Below are 15,764 nucleotides of genomic sequence, written 5' to 3'. Positions count from 1 at the left end.
GAGGATGAGTTATTTTATGAAGCAGCAGGAGAGAAAGAATCATGTAACCAAGCTAGTTAAACCGGGGGAAGAGCGGCGCAGTGAGCCATTTTGCTTTGGGTTGTGGTTGGGACGTGGACAGGTTGGGTTTGAGGGGAGACCCTCCGTGAGCATCTGTCCAGCCGTGCGCAGCTGCCCTGACCTCAGGAGAGGGCTTCCAGCCGGAGGAGGACAGGAGAGGTCTTTGTTTCCACTTACTCGTTCGTATTCTGTGTTTCTGCTTTTGCTGCTCACTGAGCCTTAGGGTCCTCACCTGCCATCCTTTGCCCTTTCTGCCTCCTCATTCCTATTCGTCATTTTATGACCACTCCAGGAGTGCCTCTCCCGGCCACCTCCTCCCTGGCACAGGTGTGTTGTCAGGACACCGTGGCCTCACCCTGGTCACTGTACTTACCGTTTCGTCCTGTAATATCCTTGCACTAGACGGTGAACTCCTTAAGCTCAGGGACCAGAGCTCTTTATCTTTGGTTCCCTGAGTCCACCATGGCTGCCTGGTTGTTGAATGACGGACTGATCGTTTGCAGGCACCTGGGGGGGCTGGGGGTGTGCACGGTTTTCCCCTCGCGAGGAGTTTCCTGGAGCATGAACTTTGAAGCGTCTGCACGTGAGGCTTTGTCGATGCCTGTCATCAGCGTTGACCAGAGAAGTGCTTGGTGTCTTTTTTCAATTGTGTCAACCCATCCAGTGTGTTTTAAAATATCCTGCAGTTAATTTTACTCCTATTAATTTTTTCAAGTGGAAAAATATTTTGTATTCATCAATGTTAAAAAAAAATACTCTGAAGACAATCAGGGCTGTCCTTGTGGGTGTCTCCCTGCAGTTCCAGCTTCCTCCGATGGTTCCTGGATTCTCTCTGGTGTCAACCCTCTCGTCCATGTTCGTGAATCGAGTTCTTATCTCTGACGGTCGTGTCCTTTGAAGTTGGGACATCTCCCTTCCAATCCCCTTCCAGACGTCGTGGCTATCTCAGCAGCCCTTCGCGGTCAGCATTCCAAAAGCAGAAGTGTCTGCTCTCTCAAAGCGCTCCTCCTTTTGAAATTTCTATTTTGGTAACTGGCAACTCCGATCGTCTAAGTTATAAACTTTGCCGTTATTCTTTGCCACCCTCACTGCACCAGTCAGTCACTTGCACGTACAGTTAATCCTAGGTAATTAGAGTCAGAACGAGGGCTCTAAACGCCATGCGTTCTTGTTATCTTCTCTGCCCCTGCCTTTATTTATTTATTAATTCATGCGCCGGCTGTTTACTGGGTACTGTCCACGTGCTGGGCGCTGTTCCAGGCAGTCAGAATACAGCAGCAGACAGCAACAGACAAAAGATTTGCCCTCGGGACTTCCCTGGCGGCCCAGTGGTCAAGATTCTGTGCTTCCGCTGCACGGGACGCGGGTTTGATCCCTGGTCGGGGAACTAAGAACTCACATGCTGTGCAGCGCGGCCAAAAAATTAAAAAAAAAAAAAGGAAGATTTGCTCTTGAAGACCTTACTTTCTAGGAGTGAGGGAGACACATGGCAAATGTTATGATCAGCAGGTAGATTATTTCGGACGTTGGAAGGTGAGTGCTGTAGGAATGGGGGGGGACGTTCGAGGTTGCAGCACGAGGGAGGATGCAGCTGGGCGTGGCCCCCGAGCCTATGAGGGGGAGAGTCGGGGGGAAGTGATCCCAGCCACGTAGACCAGTAGGAGAGCTTGGCCACTGACTGAGTGGAATGGCCCTTGCGGAGTTTCAAGCGGAGGAGAGACACAGCCTAAAATAATTGAAAGTCTCGCACGGGCTGCCCTGCTGAGGACAGACCGAGGGGCGGAAGTGGGAGGGGTGGAAGCGCCATCATCCTGTGCCCGGACGGTCGCAATGGTGGTGAACAGGCCCCCGCTTTTCTCTGTTGGGGCGGGTTTCTTCGTGCTTCGATGCTCCTCTCTCAGGTGCGGGCCCGATGACACCGCTCCCCAGCCAGAGCTGCTGGGACAGAGCCCACCCTCTGTGGCCCCCCTGAGACCCGGCCCCTCCCCTACCCCCGTCCCACTCCCACCCTGGGCGCTGTCGTTCTCCCGTGCCTTGTAGCTCTCTCACTTTCTAACCAACAAAACCCTTTTTTTTGCCAAGTCCCATCTTCTCCTAAAAGCCTCTGCAGCATCTCCTTGGCAGCATGAATCCGTCCAAGCTCTCACACCTGGGGAGGTGTTTGTGCCTCTGATGCGCGCGTTTAGTTCTCAGCTGCGCGCTGCCCACCTAGGCGGTGGGCTCCTGGGTATAAGGGCCCCGTGTTCCTCTTTGCATCTTTTGCTCCCTCGGTGCTGCCAGAAGGGCCTCACTCAGCCTTCGAGATGGTTCTGCTTAGCCAGCTTTGGCGGTTCTGTCTTGCAGATTGAAGCCCTCGTCAAGGACATGCAGGACCCAGAGATGGGGGTCAGAGTGCAGAACCAGAAGGTCGCGGTCATCAGCGTCCCTCACGCCATGACGGGTAATGTATCTTGTGATTTGGTCTTGGCCTGGAACAGACCGTACACAGAGGTTGGCAGACTATAGCTCGTGGGCCAGATGCGCCCCGTGTTCTGTATCTGTGAATAAAGGTTTATTGGAACAGACGCACGTCCTCATTTACATATTGTCTGCAATGGCGGAGTGAAGTAGCTGTGCAGAGACCGTGGCGTGGCCCGTGAAGCCGCGTATACTCACCGCTTACGTGCCCATTCGTGCTCCACAGGCTCCTTCTGGGCGAGGAGTCAGAAAGGAAAGAGAAAGGAGTCCAGTAGGTCCCCTTGTGAAGCCGTTCCTCCTCCCCAGGAGGTCATTTTAAAAACCTTTACTGCTGTTTTTTATTTGATTGTCTTGTTTGATTTGTTTTAATAAAATCAAGTAGCAGAAAAAATACTATTTGGCAAAAAAAAAAAAAAAAAAAGAATTGGCCTTTGTTTTCTCCATCCTTCCCTGTCTTCTAATTAACATTCAGACCCTTCTTGGCTCCCCCAAGGGCAGGGCACCTTAGTCTCCTTTCTCTGGGGGCGGGATAAAGGGCGTCGTTTCAGGATATCGGCAGAAGGGGCTGGACCCCCAAATAAGAATGCATTTTGATCCATGCGTTGCGATGGTTTTGTGATTTTGGTAAAATCCGTGCGTTGCGTTTGTTTTGTGATTTTTGCAGTAAGGAGTCCCTTTCCCACCGAGTCGTGTTGTTGGCAGAGGGGGGCAGCTTCTCAGAGCGCGAGCCTGGGACTCGCCCCTGTGCTGAGTCCCCTGTGAGCCCTCGCTCTTGACCCCATCCATGACCTGAGTATTTGTCACTCAAGGCACTGGGGTCTCTGCAGAGGCAGGCCGGCCGGAAGGAGGCACGTCCCAGCCAGCGCAGCGTCTCTCGGGCTCCCTGAGTGTGAGTGACAGGAGGCGGAATGATTGGCATGCGACAGGCTAGCTCACAGAAGAAAAGAAAACTCCAATGGTCTAGACTTGGGAAAGACTGGGACCCAGAGCAGCCTGGGCGCCCCAGGACGTTGCAGGCTGCCTCTGACCCCTGACCCCACCCCCTCCCGGCTCCTGGTTGTCATGAATTCTGGTTGAATTCTCCACTGGATTGGGCAACCCTCGAGGGGAGAGATCTTGTCTAGCTCATCTGAGTAACCCCTGCGCTTAGTGCAGCTGGGGGTCAGGGTGGAAGTTTAACAGAAGTTTATCGAGCGCATGAATCAGTCCTGGTCTCGAACTGTCCAAAGGGCGCTGGACGTTGACTCAGGCGCCCTGGGGTTGAATCCTTTGGGTGCCTTTTTTTTTTTTTTTTTCCCCGTGTAGCCCTAGTCTCCATTTCCTCATTTGACAAGCAGAAGTAGTGATCCCTGCCCCAGGGGATGCCTGCAGGAACCAGACAAGGCTCTAGTGTGCACTGGCCGGTGCTCAGTGACGCCCCACGGGGCCCATAGCTGGCTGTGTCCCGCACTGTGTCACCCACGATAAGCGTAGGGAGAGATGTGACCCGCCAGCCCTTTCTTGCAGCCGGGGACACGGAGACGCAGAGTTCCAGCATCTTGTCCCCAGGTCACTAAACGCATCCAGGGCTGAGCGTGGGCTTGAGCCCAGCTACACCGCTCCAGCGTCCATGCTCTCATCCCCCGTCCGGGATTGCAAGCTGCTTTCCTTCCTGGCAGGTGGGGCCCCTGGTTCCCTGGATTTGGTGGGGGGCCGCCCACCCAGCCACGTTCTGCCTTGTTCATCCTACTCGGGTGAGTCCCAGCTGCGGTCGGAGCCCAGGAGGAGCCCTGTCCTGCAGTATCGGCCCTAATCAAAGCAACCGGGATCAGTGCCACCCGACTCCTCAGAGGGCAGGGGACTCAGGACTTAAGGGGACGACGGTGGCTGACGTGGGCTCTGAGCAGCCTGAGGTGCTGTCGGCACAGATCACGTGGTGGACACGCCGGGGCCCCCGTAACCTCATTCGACCTATTTCAGGAAGCGGTCAAGTGGATGAGAAAACCTTAGCCCCTTGGTGGGGAGCGCTAACCTGTCTGCTCTCCGCCGGGGGCTCTCTTTCCTGGTCTGCACACCACCGTGTAGAGACTTGGGGTGGAAAGTCTAAAACACCCAGTCCTGGGATTTTTAAGTAGGGGTTTAGGTGAAGAATTTTGCTTTTGAATAAGCAAAGCGCTGACTAAAGCCAGGAGGCACAGGGGAGCCTCTGAAAGCCGTCGCGGTGGGCACGTGGGCGCGGAGAGCTGATAGCTGGATATCTGTGGCCCGGGGCGTGCGCAGGAAGGGCAGTTACAGGGGGTCCACCCTCAGCCACACTGCGGGCAGCTCCTTCAGCCCAGAGAGTGGGGGACGGGCCCTAAGCCTTCCCACGCCCCCGCGGGTATCAGAAGAAATGCCCCTTGGCCACCCCCAAGCAAGCGAGGAAGTGTCCTTTGCGACAGTCCAGCTACAAGGACACAGGCAGCGGGGTTTCAGACCCTGACCCTCCTCCTTGGTGTGTTTCGTGGGCCGGTTTCCACACAGGCAGGGGACCCAGCTCGGCCTCTGGAAGGCAGGCCGGGGTGGCTGGAAAATATGGTTGTTGGCATTTGCAAGATGACGTCCGAGTTGGGGTGCCTCTTTCTCCCGAGATGATCCCGCCCGCCTCCTGCAAGGAGTGTGTTCTGCCGATGGGGCCAGAGGGCCCGGGCCGAGTGGGAGGCCGCGGCTTCCCTGGGGTCCTGCATCAGCTCTGGACTTGGTGGGACCCGGCTTGCCTTGGCCCTTAGATCAATCTGAACACTTGCTGGGGGCGGAGGGGTGCACATTCCCTCCTGCTCTTGTCCCCGTGTGCCTCCCCTGGTTTCTTCCACGCCGGCCTGCAGTCTGCGTCGCTCCCAGGCCAGCCCCTCGGCCTCGCAGGGCCCAGGGTGAGAGGGCGCACGGAGCCCGCATTCCACGGTCTGAAGTTGTACATCACCCCACAAAGTGTTCCTAAAAAAGTGGCTCATCGTAACCGCTTCGACAAAAGCGTCCTTACAACGACCTGGAAAGCCAGGTTTCGCTTTAGAATTCTCTGACCCCTCAGAGTGGGAACTTGGGGGTGTGGGAGAACCAGCCCTGCCCTTGGCGCACCCCTTTCCCTTCCCGTCCCTGGCTCTGATTTACTCCCCTGGGTCCGGGCTCCATTCAGAGTTCCATGGACAGCTTGCTTTGGGTCTGTTTTTTTTTTTTTTCATTGTTAAGTCTTAGTCTGTTTACTTCCTACTCGGTGAATGACAGTCCAGGCACCAACTATTGTAAGGAAAGAGAATAAGTATCACAAGAGAGGTGAAGCCTGAAGGGTGTAGGGGACGTTAGGCTGGAAACCTGGCCACAGTCGGATCATGGACGGCCCTGAATTACAGGCTGCAGGGTTCGGACTGAACTTTGCTGGGGGGAGGGGAGGAGGGGCATCCCTGAAGCTTTTGAGCAGAAGAAGGACGAGATCACGGCTGAACAGGGAGGAGGCCGGCTGGGCGACCGTGTGGAGGGGGGCGTGGAGGTCAGGGAGGCTCTGACGGTGGCCAAATGCTTCTGCTTTGCAGGGAGTGATGTTCTCCAGTGGATCACCCAGCGGCTGTGGGTCTCCAGTCTGGGTGAGAGCTCGTCTTTTCCTCCGAGACCAAGGGCTGCTGTATGCGCGTCACCCTGGGGCATCTCTGGAGGGTAGAAGCTAAACGGGGGTCAGCCCGCATCTCTGAGAAATTGACATTTTAATTGGAGAGATGAGAACTTCATGGGTAATCAAGAAAGACTTCCTGGAGGGGGTGATGCATACGTACCCTTGGTCCCGAAACAAGCGATGTCTGTGAATCCTGGAGGGAAGCTCAGAGGGTCTGTCTTCCCAGCGGGGAAATTAGCAAAGACGTAAACATGGAATGAACCAGGAATGGAGCGGTAACAGGGGAAATGGGGAGTAGTGACTTCAGCTGGGTGTGGAGGGCAGTGGATGGGTGGGGTGCACCTGGTACATTCTTGGATTCCAAATTTTATCTGGGAGAGAGGCAGTGTAACCCACGCAGGGTTTTGCAGCATGGCGGTGTGTACAGTAATCAGATTTAAGCTGGGATGTTAGGCAGCAGTCTGAAGGATGGATTGGAGCAGAAAGCCTCAGGGACCTGACTTGCCACTAGCAAAAAGGCTGTTGGTACAACGAGGGTCTGGTCTCTGATAGAGGGAGGGAGATATGAAGAGGGAGGGTGGGGAGGAAACCTACCCGTTCCTGGGAGGCTGAGCTGTGGGATAGGGTCGTTGGGCCTGCAGGATGGGAGGGCTGGGATTCTGTCTTGATGGTAGAAAGACACCTGCTCTCGCTGGTGCCTCTGAGAATGAACCAGGACAGTTATCCTTTAATCGCTGCAAACCCAGAACCAAGACTGTGTTTCTGAGCAGACTGGAGGGGGTGGGAGTTGAAGGGACGTGGGGAGGAGCCTGGGATCTGGACCCAGGGTGCAGGCAGAGCGGAGCTTGGGGTAGAAGTTGACCATAAACACAGCCTCACCTTCCTGCCCCTTGGGATGAAGAGGTGTCTGTTGGTCAAGCAGAGAGGTTCTCTCCCTGCGCCTCTGGACTTCTCCAGACCCAAAGGGCCCAGCGATGCTCCTCCAGGATTTCCCCACCTGTCACCCCAAACGCCTGCAGTGGATGACCTGTGGCACCGTCAACAGTGGGGTCACTGACTGCCCTCCAGACTTACTTACATTCGGGGGCTGGGCTGAGGGACCCTCCTTTTAGCCTTGGCTACCCAGCTGATACCTGTCTGCAACTAAGTTCAGGAATCACTGTCCCCACTTCTTGGCTGAAGTGCTGTTAGGATGGGGGTACCTGCCCTGAGTTTGGGGTGCTCTGCGGGGGCGGGGCCGTGAGCGTCTGCGCTTGGCCCCTGCTCTTAACTGCCTTGGCTCAACCCCTTCTCCCCAGAGGCACAGAACTTGGGCAACTTTATTGTCAAGTACGGCTACATCTACCCCCTGCAGGACCCCAAGAACCTCGTTCTCAAGCCTGACAACAGCCTCTATCGATTTCAGGTGAGCCTTGGCCTTGACCTTGGGTGTTAACAGGGGGTTAGTGTCATCTGAAAAGGTAACTGGTTGGCTTCACATCCTCACAGATCTTTAGAAACAGTGGAGGGGGCTAAGGCAGCTTTATGTTTTAAGCTAGAGGGCTGGGGGCCGGGGGTTCACAGCCCCGTGTGTAAGCCTGCTTCCCTGGTTTCTCTTGTAGACACCGTACTTCTGGCCCACCCAGCAGTGGCCGGCTGAAGACACAGACTATGGTAAGGCTCCGCCCCTCCTCCTATGCCCTGGGGAGGGCTTGCCATGCCGCTTACTTACTTCCTGCGTTTTGGTGACACTTGTCTTGCTGTCATCACGACCTTTATGTCAGTTCTCACCTGTATTGGGAGTGATTCCCAGGGGAGGGACTGGGTCAGCTGAGTGTTCTCTTCACTAAGCTGAGCACGACAGTCTCACGCATAGAGGGGTTTGAAATATGAGGATGATGGGAAATGTCATTGTTTTCTTTTCCAGCCATCTATCTGGCCAAGAGAAATATCAAGAAGAAAGGGATTTTAGAAGAATATGAAAAGGTACAGAGATGCTTTCAAGTATAGGTTCTTATAATTGAGTGGAATATAGTCTCGAGCTGTTTTCCCCTGTTCCCCCCATTAATCGATTCATAGGTACCCTCATCATCCCTCCATCCCTCATCCATCCATCCCTCATCCATCCCTCCATCCCTCATCCATCCATGTCTCATCCATCCCTCCATCCCTCATCCATCCATCCATCCCTCCATCCCTCATCCATCCATATATTTAGAAGCAGCCGGCTGAAGTAAATTCTCCTCCACGTTGAGGTTCAGCTTCTCCTGCTGTAACTTAAGCCCTTGCCTCAGTAACTACTGGGCACACGGTAGCTACCACTTTCCTCTTGCTGTCCCACAATAATAGGACTTCATTAATATGTGTGATACTGCATATTACAGGACGGACACATTTGAACTTGAGTTTGAGATGGGGAGACACGAGTGCAGACTTTTGTTTTAGGCAGCATGAGTCATACTTCTCAAGGAGCACACCCTAACGCTCACAAGGCTAGACTTCTGGGCAGACAGCAACAATCTTGCTGTTTTTTTGCCTTTTACAAACATGTTTGCAGAAAGCCAGCGTCACACCAACGTTAGGGCTTAGCTTTGTGGATTTGTTGTGCTCTGTGGTTGAATATTAAGTTCCCATATTCTCCTACACACTGCCCCCCTCTTCCTTATCAGATTTGGGATACACTTATTAAAAAAAAAACCAAGCCAACTTGTGGCTTCTGTGGTGAAGGCTTGTGGAGAGTTCGGTGCCGCCCTGTGAATGACTGCCTCTGCACAGCTGGGCTGGGAGACCGTCTGGCTGGGTCTCGTTGTTGACTTAAGGCTTCCTGCCCTCTGCACACAGCATAGGTTGTGGGGCTCAGTGTTCTCATTTTGTTTTCCTCCTCTAGGAAAATTATAATTTCTTGAACAAAAAAATTAACTACAAGTGGGACTTTGTCATCATGCAGGCCAAAGAGCAGTACCGGTGAGTCAAAGATCTTGTTGGTCCCCTGGCTGTCTTTCCTCCTCCCTTCCTTCTTTGTTTCTTTTTAATAAAATAAACTTTTATTGAGTGTTTATGTGTTAAACAGTGGGTGAGGCATAGGGAAGGTAGAGGCATCGTCTAGCGAGCCCAGCAGACAAGCAGACAGGCCATGGTGCCTCAGTGAGTGGAGAGCCCCACATCGGGGTTTGGAGAAGGAGCTGCAGAAACAGCATTGAATCTGGAGGCTGCAGAGGGTGTATCCAGGTGAGGGATGGTGGTGGTGGATGGAGAGGAGAGGAGAGGAGAGGTGGGAGGGAGGGTGCTCTAAGCAGACAACCAGAGTCTGGGGGCATGGGAGTGCCCGCCTGATGCCGTCCCTTGGAGCTGGTACAGAGAGTGCAAAGCCCCAAACTGGCGGAAGCGAGGCTGGATGTGTTAGCAGGAGCCGATCGGGAGAAGGTTTTGTGCTCAGGGCCGTGGGGAGCCATGGAAGGATCTTAAACATGGGAGAGCTGTCATCAGAGTCACCTGTGAGAGCCCACTCACCGCTCACCCTCATTTGCCGGTTCAAGACTGGGCCTGAAGTTCCCCCTGGGGGCCCTGCCTTGTCTGTAAGGGCCAGCTGTACATGTTGGGGAGCGTGTATCAGTCAGGACGAGGTTAGGCTGTCATAACAAACGTCACCCAGCAATCAGAGGCATGAAACCACAAGGCTCATTTCTTGCTCGTGTCACGTGTCCACCGTGGGTCAGCTGGGGCCCTGACATGCCTGCAGCCACTCCAGGACTCACGTCACTTCTGCTCACAGTTCACTAGCCAAGGCAGCTCACGTGGTTGTGCCTGCTTCAAAGGAGGGTGCACGGGGTGTGCAGTCCTCCTGTTGTCTGAGATGAAGGAGAGTGAGGAATATCTGGGGACCAATACCCATGATCACCAGAGCAGTGAGTCCAGCCGGCCCGGCCTCACTCACCCTGGCAGGTCCAGACCCCAGGAGGTCTAGAGTGGCTGGCACATGGTTGGGCTGGATGGTGGAGACCCCGTCCTCCTGAAGCAGCCCTGGAAGAAGCGTAGTGGTGGGTGAGTCAAGGTTCTCCAGAGAAACAGAATCTCTGTGTATTGATCTAGCTAGAGAAGAGGTGGGGGAGGGGAAGGAGGGGGGAGAGAGAGTAGAGAGATTGAGATTGAGATTTGTTACAAGGAATTAGGTCACACAGTTATGGAGGCTGAGCCGTCCCAGTACCTGCAGTCGGCCAGCTGGACCCCCAGGAGAGCTGATGTTTCAGCTGGAGCCTGAGGGCAGGAAGAGACCAGTGTCCCAGCTCGAGGCCACCAGGCAGAGGGCACGTCCCCTTATTTGCAGGAAGATCAACCTTTTTGTTCTATTCAGGTCTTCAACTGAAAGCACCCTCATCCGAGGACATCCTCACAGACACCCCCAGAATAATGCTGACCTATCACCTGGGCACCCCTGGGCCCATAAAATTAACCATACCAAGCGGTGAGCGCCGTTACACAGGACTGCCGTCCGGGCAGACAGGAATCCGGAAGGCAGGATGGCTTTATTGCTCACGGGGGGGGCATATTTGTTCTCAGGCCTGAATTCACGCGGAGGCGCATCATGGGGAGAGCTGGCTCTGCCCTTTCACCGTGAACGTGCCTCTGCCTGGGTGTTTTTCAGACAGAGCGGCGGGGTGGGGGGGCAGTTTGCTAACCTTTTGTCACGTGCACTTGTGTGTGAGGCTCCACTGGGTGGGTTCCGTGCACTGTCTCATCCCACGCTGGGGAGAGGAAATGCCGGGAGCAGTAATTCTTGTCGCCTCTCACATCTGCAACTGGGGAAACGGAGGCTTAGACGGGTCAGAATACTTGGCCAAGGTCACTTGGTGGGGTCGCGGTCCAGCCTGGCCTAGTGTTACTTCCGCTCAGTGGGCGGTTTTTAGTGCCTACGGGGTTCCAGCACTGGGCCGGGCCCCAGGGACACAGAGTTGACTGGGATGTGCCCCCGCCCCACCCCTGACCCCTCTCCATCTTCCTCTGCCTCTCTGCTCCAAGCAGGATGAGCCCATGACCCAGAGGACTGTGGCCCCCGAGCTGCCTTGCAGCACAGAGGTACCCCCAGTGGCCCCCGCAAGCCCCACCACTCAGGCCTTGGCCTCAGCCTGGGTAGAGCTCTGAGCTGCCCACATCACGGGGCAGCCCCTTAGCCAATCGTTTCTAGACGCCTCGGGATGGGCACTTCCTGAAAGCCACTCTCCACCTGAGATGCTGGCTTTTCCCCACTGATTCTGTTGCTTCCCTCAAAGGCTGCCTCCAATTTCAGGTTTAGGATCTGTGATGGTTAATTTTGTGTGTCCGCTTGGCTGGGCCAAGAGAGTTGGTCTAGTGCCTAGAGAGTTGGTCCAGTACCCGTCTCAGATGTCACTGTGAAGGTGTTTTTTAGGTAAGATTAGTATTGAATCAATAGACTTTAAGTAGAGCGGATGACTCCCCCCAATGTGGGTGGGCCTCATCCAAACAGTTGAAAGCATTACGAGACCGAGGTTCCCAGAGGAAGAAGCAATTCTGTCTCTAGACGGGCTTGGACTTGAGCTGCCGCATCAGGTCTTCCCTAGTCCTCCAGCCTGCTGGCGCGTCCTGCAGAATTTGGACTTGCTAACCTCCCCAGTCGTGTGAGCGAATTCCTTGAAATAGATAAATTCTGTCTCTGTCTCTCTCTATTTATCCTCTTACTGCTTCTGTTTCTCTGGAGAAGCCTAACTAATACAAGTACAAGGTCTCACCACAAAATCAGGTGGCCATGTAGTCTGGCTCACGAGGCACCCATTTTGTTCCCCTGAGTCTCTGCGCACAGACCTCTCTCGTGAATCCCAGACTCAGCATCTCAGCTATAAACTCAACATCTCACGTTGACATCACACCTCAGCCTAACTTTGTCCATACTTGAATGTTTTCCCCTCGCTCCCCAAGCCTTCTCTCCCTTCAGCGTTACGCGTATCAGTACAACGAACCCCCATTCACCTCTCCCTGACCCGTGTCCTGTGTTCAGTCATCCAGTCCCGCTGGTACTGCTGGCAGAATCCCTTCTGCCACACCTGTCCACTTCTGTCTACTTCCATCACCCTGGAGCCAACCTCACTGTCAGCTGGGCCACGGCAGCATCCTCTGCTCCCATATGCCCCCAGTTTTGAAACACAAACAGGATCCAGTCCCACCCTTTCGAGAGAGAACCCTCAGTTCAAATGTCATGTGCTCAAAGAAGCTTTTATTTCTTTTTTCTTGTTTAATTTTTATTGGGGTATAGTTGGTTTACAATGTTTTGCTAGTTTCAGGTGTATAGCAAAGTGAATCAGTTAGACATAGGCATATATACAATCTTTTTAAGGTTCTTTTCCCATCTAGGTCATTACAGAGTACTGAGCAGAGTTCCCTGTGCTGTACAGTAGGGCTTTATTAGTTATCTAGTTTATATACGGAAGTGTGTGTATATCAATCCCAATCAAATAAGCTTTTCTGATTAGCTGTTATTCTGCACACAATCACCCTGAAACTCCATGGCTCAGAGTGGCAACAGTACTTTATTATCTCTCAAGGGTTCTGTGGGTCTGGAGTTTGGGACGGCTGGGCTGGGCAGTTGTGGATCAGAGCCTCTCAAGTGCTTGCAGCCAGAGGGCTGGAAGGTCTGCCCTGGGCTTCCTCACAGCACCAGGCATATAACACTGCCTACAGGTGGTTGGAAGCCCCAAGGGCAAATACTTCACTGAGGAGGGTGGCAGCTGCCCCACCTTCGATGGCCCAACCTCAGAAATCACACGGTGTCATTTGTGATATACTCAGTTGGTCAACACAGCCACAAACCCCACCTGGTCTCAGTGGGGGAAGACATAGACCCACCTGGCAGTGGAAGGAGGGTCACAGGACTGTAGACATACTATTTAAAAAGTACCACACTGGCCATCCCTGATTCTGCACTCTAGTGCACTGAATGTGTCCTCACAGCTCACGACACAATTTGTAATTTTATATTTACTTCTTGGCTATTTGTGGAATGTTTAGACCTAAAGGTACTCAAGGAAGGGCAGGAAATATGTCTGTGTGTCAGTCTGCTCAGGCTGCCGTATCAGAGCATCGTAGACTGGGTGTCTTAAACAACAGACATTTATTTTCTCAGAGGTCTGGAGCGGGGGAAGTTCAAGATCAAGGTTGTGGCAGGGTTTGGTTTCTGATGAGGGCTCTCATCTCAGCTTGCAGACAGCTGCCTTTTTGTTGTGCTCTCACATGGGGGAGAGAGATGGACAGAGAGACTCTTCTGTTATCTCCTATTACCAGGGCACTAATCCTGTCATAAGGGCCCCACTTTCATGACCTCATCTAATTACTTCTAAACCCTAATTCCTTCTTAAAGGCCCCATCTCCAGATACTGTTGCACTGGGAGTTAGGGCTTCAACGTGTGAGTTTTTGGGGGATGCAAACGTTCAGTCCATGACAGTCTATTTGGTTCGCCCGAATTCTCCCAGTGTTTGGAACATAGTGGAGATCAGTAAATACATGATTGAGTCAAAGTGTCATCGACTAAGGGATACTGTTGCTATAAAGATCACAACATGACAAACTAAGATAATTCTTTGTTTACTGGTTCTCTTGAACGCCGTTCATCACCACTCTCCTCCAATAACCTCTGTCACACAAGAGCAAAGCCAGAAAGGGCATTGCAGTAAATTAGCGATCAACTCTATTGCCAAGGTGGTCCAGCATTATGGAAAGTCCACAGTGCCTCAGGCCATCTGCAGCCCACCTTCCTGAGGACACGGGGTAGTTAACCCGGTAGAAAATCCATTTCAGTTGGCAAGGGGGAAGTTGGAGTGACAGTGTTTATAGTTAATTTCCAGAGGATGTTGGCAAACACCCCCCTGGAAGAGCACTCTCCACCCACCTGGCTCTCTGGATATTATGTTACTCACAATACATGAGCTGGCAGTAAATCCGCCGACTCTGTCTTGAGGAGGGCATGTGCGTCATCCTGCGTTGCCTGGGCAAACAAGCATCGCCTAGCAGAGCGCACGTCGCCGTGGCAATGGCGCTGGATGGGGTATGATAATGAACACGCCCTCACCCCTGTCATTTCCTACCTGTAATGGGAAAGAGGGAGACTGAGAGATGAGAGGGAGCATGAATAGCCTTTCACAGAAATCAGCTGGGCTCAGAGAAACCCTGACTTGCTGTGAACTCTTTGAAGTGACAGAGTGGCACTGACGGCTAGAGAGAAACCAGAACTCCCCAGGGCCCGCGTTTTCCCCATCCCAGGCTCTGGCATTGCCGTTGCCTCCTGACTCCGGTGTTGATTATGTTGTTTATCAGAGCAGGGAAACATCCGGAAGCCAGGTGGGCCGAGAATGTCATCCACGCTCACTCCAGTGGAGACGCTGGGGGAGATGGTCTGATCCTCAGGCTGGTCATGGTGGCACGATCGCATCACACGCTGGTGCTCTCGGGGGGAGCTGGACTCCGGGACCAGATCCCTGGTTCGGGTCCCACCTCTGCCCCCTGGTGACAGCACTACCCTCAGTGGGACATTCAACCTCTCTTTGCTTCAGCCCCTGAACTGCAAATTGAGAATTGCTCACTGGGAGGGTTCGAGTTAATACGTATAAAAGTATGTTGCAGGGTATTTAGCACATAAGGATGATATTAATGTTCGCTATTTTCATTATTCTCATTATGGCAAAAGCACAGATTACTTGGGCAGATTGGGAGAGTGGTCCGGAATGGGGTTCAGCAGGAAGGGGGTCCATCTGTGAGCAACAGATGCAAAAGCTTACCGGCCTTTAACGTGGGTTTTGGCTTTTCAGGGCTGGAAAGGAAAGGAATAAAGCGGACAGGTACGCGCTGGATCGCCAGGAGAAGGCGTACTGGCTGGTGCACCGATGCCCCGTGAGTGCCACCTCCCCCCTGGTTTCACCCGTCTCTTCCTGCGCCCGACCACTCCCAACCTTGCTCCCCATCCCCCTTTTGTGGCTCATCTCTGCCTGGAGCTAGAATTGAATCTGCAGGAGCTGTTGCTCGCTGTGGAGTAACATCCACGGGCCTCTGGCTGCAAGAGGAAATTCACCGTCTGAATGGAGTCCGCCCGTGGCCCATCCGTTGCTGTTAGGACTGAGCGCATTTCCATAGCGGAGGGACCTGAATGATGTCTGCCTCGTGTGAGGGCTAGGACTTGATGCCTTAGAAGAGGAGTGTAAGAAGGAAAAGGTAGGACACGTGTAGGGAACCGGAAGCCGCCTCGCCGCGGCCGTGCCGTGCGTCTCTTGCTGCTGTCCTTTTCCTCTCTGGATTCGGTCCCCGGCAGAGATGGGGGCGGGGATAAACGTGTGCTCAGTCTCAGGGCTTAGAACACGTGGCGTCTCTGGCTTCGGGACGTTAGGTGGCCTAGAGGCACAAGCTGGACGTACGAGATGCGACTTGTAGCGGCTCCTTACTTGGGAGGGAAGCCGCGTCCCCAGCGCGGAGAAGCAGGCTGTAACCGCCGCCCACCGCGGGGGCCTCTGCCGCCTCGGTTCCCTCCCGCGTCAGACCCGTGTGCTGCCTGCCGGGCACGGGAGGTGGGAGAAGCGGAAGGAATTCTGCGAAGTGGAGCATTCGGAACACACGTTCCTCGTCTTCCCCCTTTAGTTTTCTTGCCTGACC

General features: G+C 53.8%; 1 protein-coding gene across 1 annotated transcript in view; it reads left to right on the top strand.

Annotated features, from left to right (window-relative positions):
• The window catches only part of RGS9 (regulator of G protein signaling 9), a 65,207-nt gene that overhangs the window by 9,163 nt on the left and 40,280 nt on the right, over window positions 1-15,764 (top strand). The window contains exons 2-8 of the mRNA XM_049701663.1: window positions 2,404-2,500; window positions 6,063-6,113; window positions 7,438-7,544; window positions 7,741-7,792; window positions 8,046-8,104; window positions 9,006-9,082; window positions 14,930-15,011. Coding sequence (XP_049557620.1) covers window positions 2,404-2,500; window positions 6,063-6,113; window positions 7,438-7,544; window positions 7,741-7,792; window positions 8,046-8,104; window positions 9,006-9,082; window positions 14,930-15,011 — 525 coding nt within the window. The remainder of the gene's footprint in view (window positions 1-2,403; window positions 2,501-6,062; window positions 6,114-7,437; window positions 7,545-7,740; window positions 7,793-8,045; window positions 8,105-9,005; window positions 9,083-14,929; window positions 15,012-15,764) is intronic.

The sequence above is a fragment of the Orcinus orca genome, chromosome 19, assembly GCF_937001465.1.
Source record: "Orcinus orca chromosome 19, mOrcOrc1.1, whole genome shotgun sequence".
Lineage (NCBI taxonomy): Eukaryota > Metazoa > Chordata > Mammalia > Artiodactyla > Delphinidae > Orcinus > Orcinus orca.
This window is presented reverse-complemented; position numbering and strand designations above follow the sequence as displayed.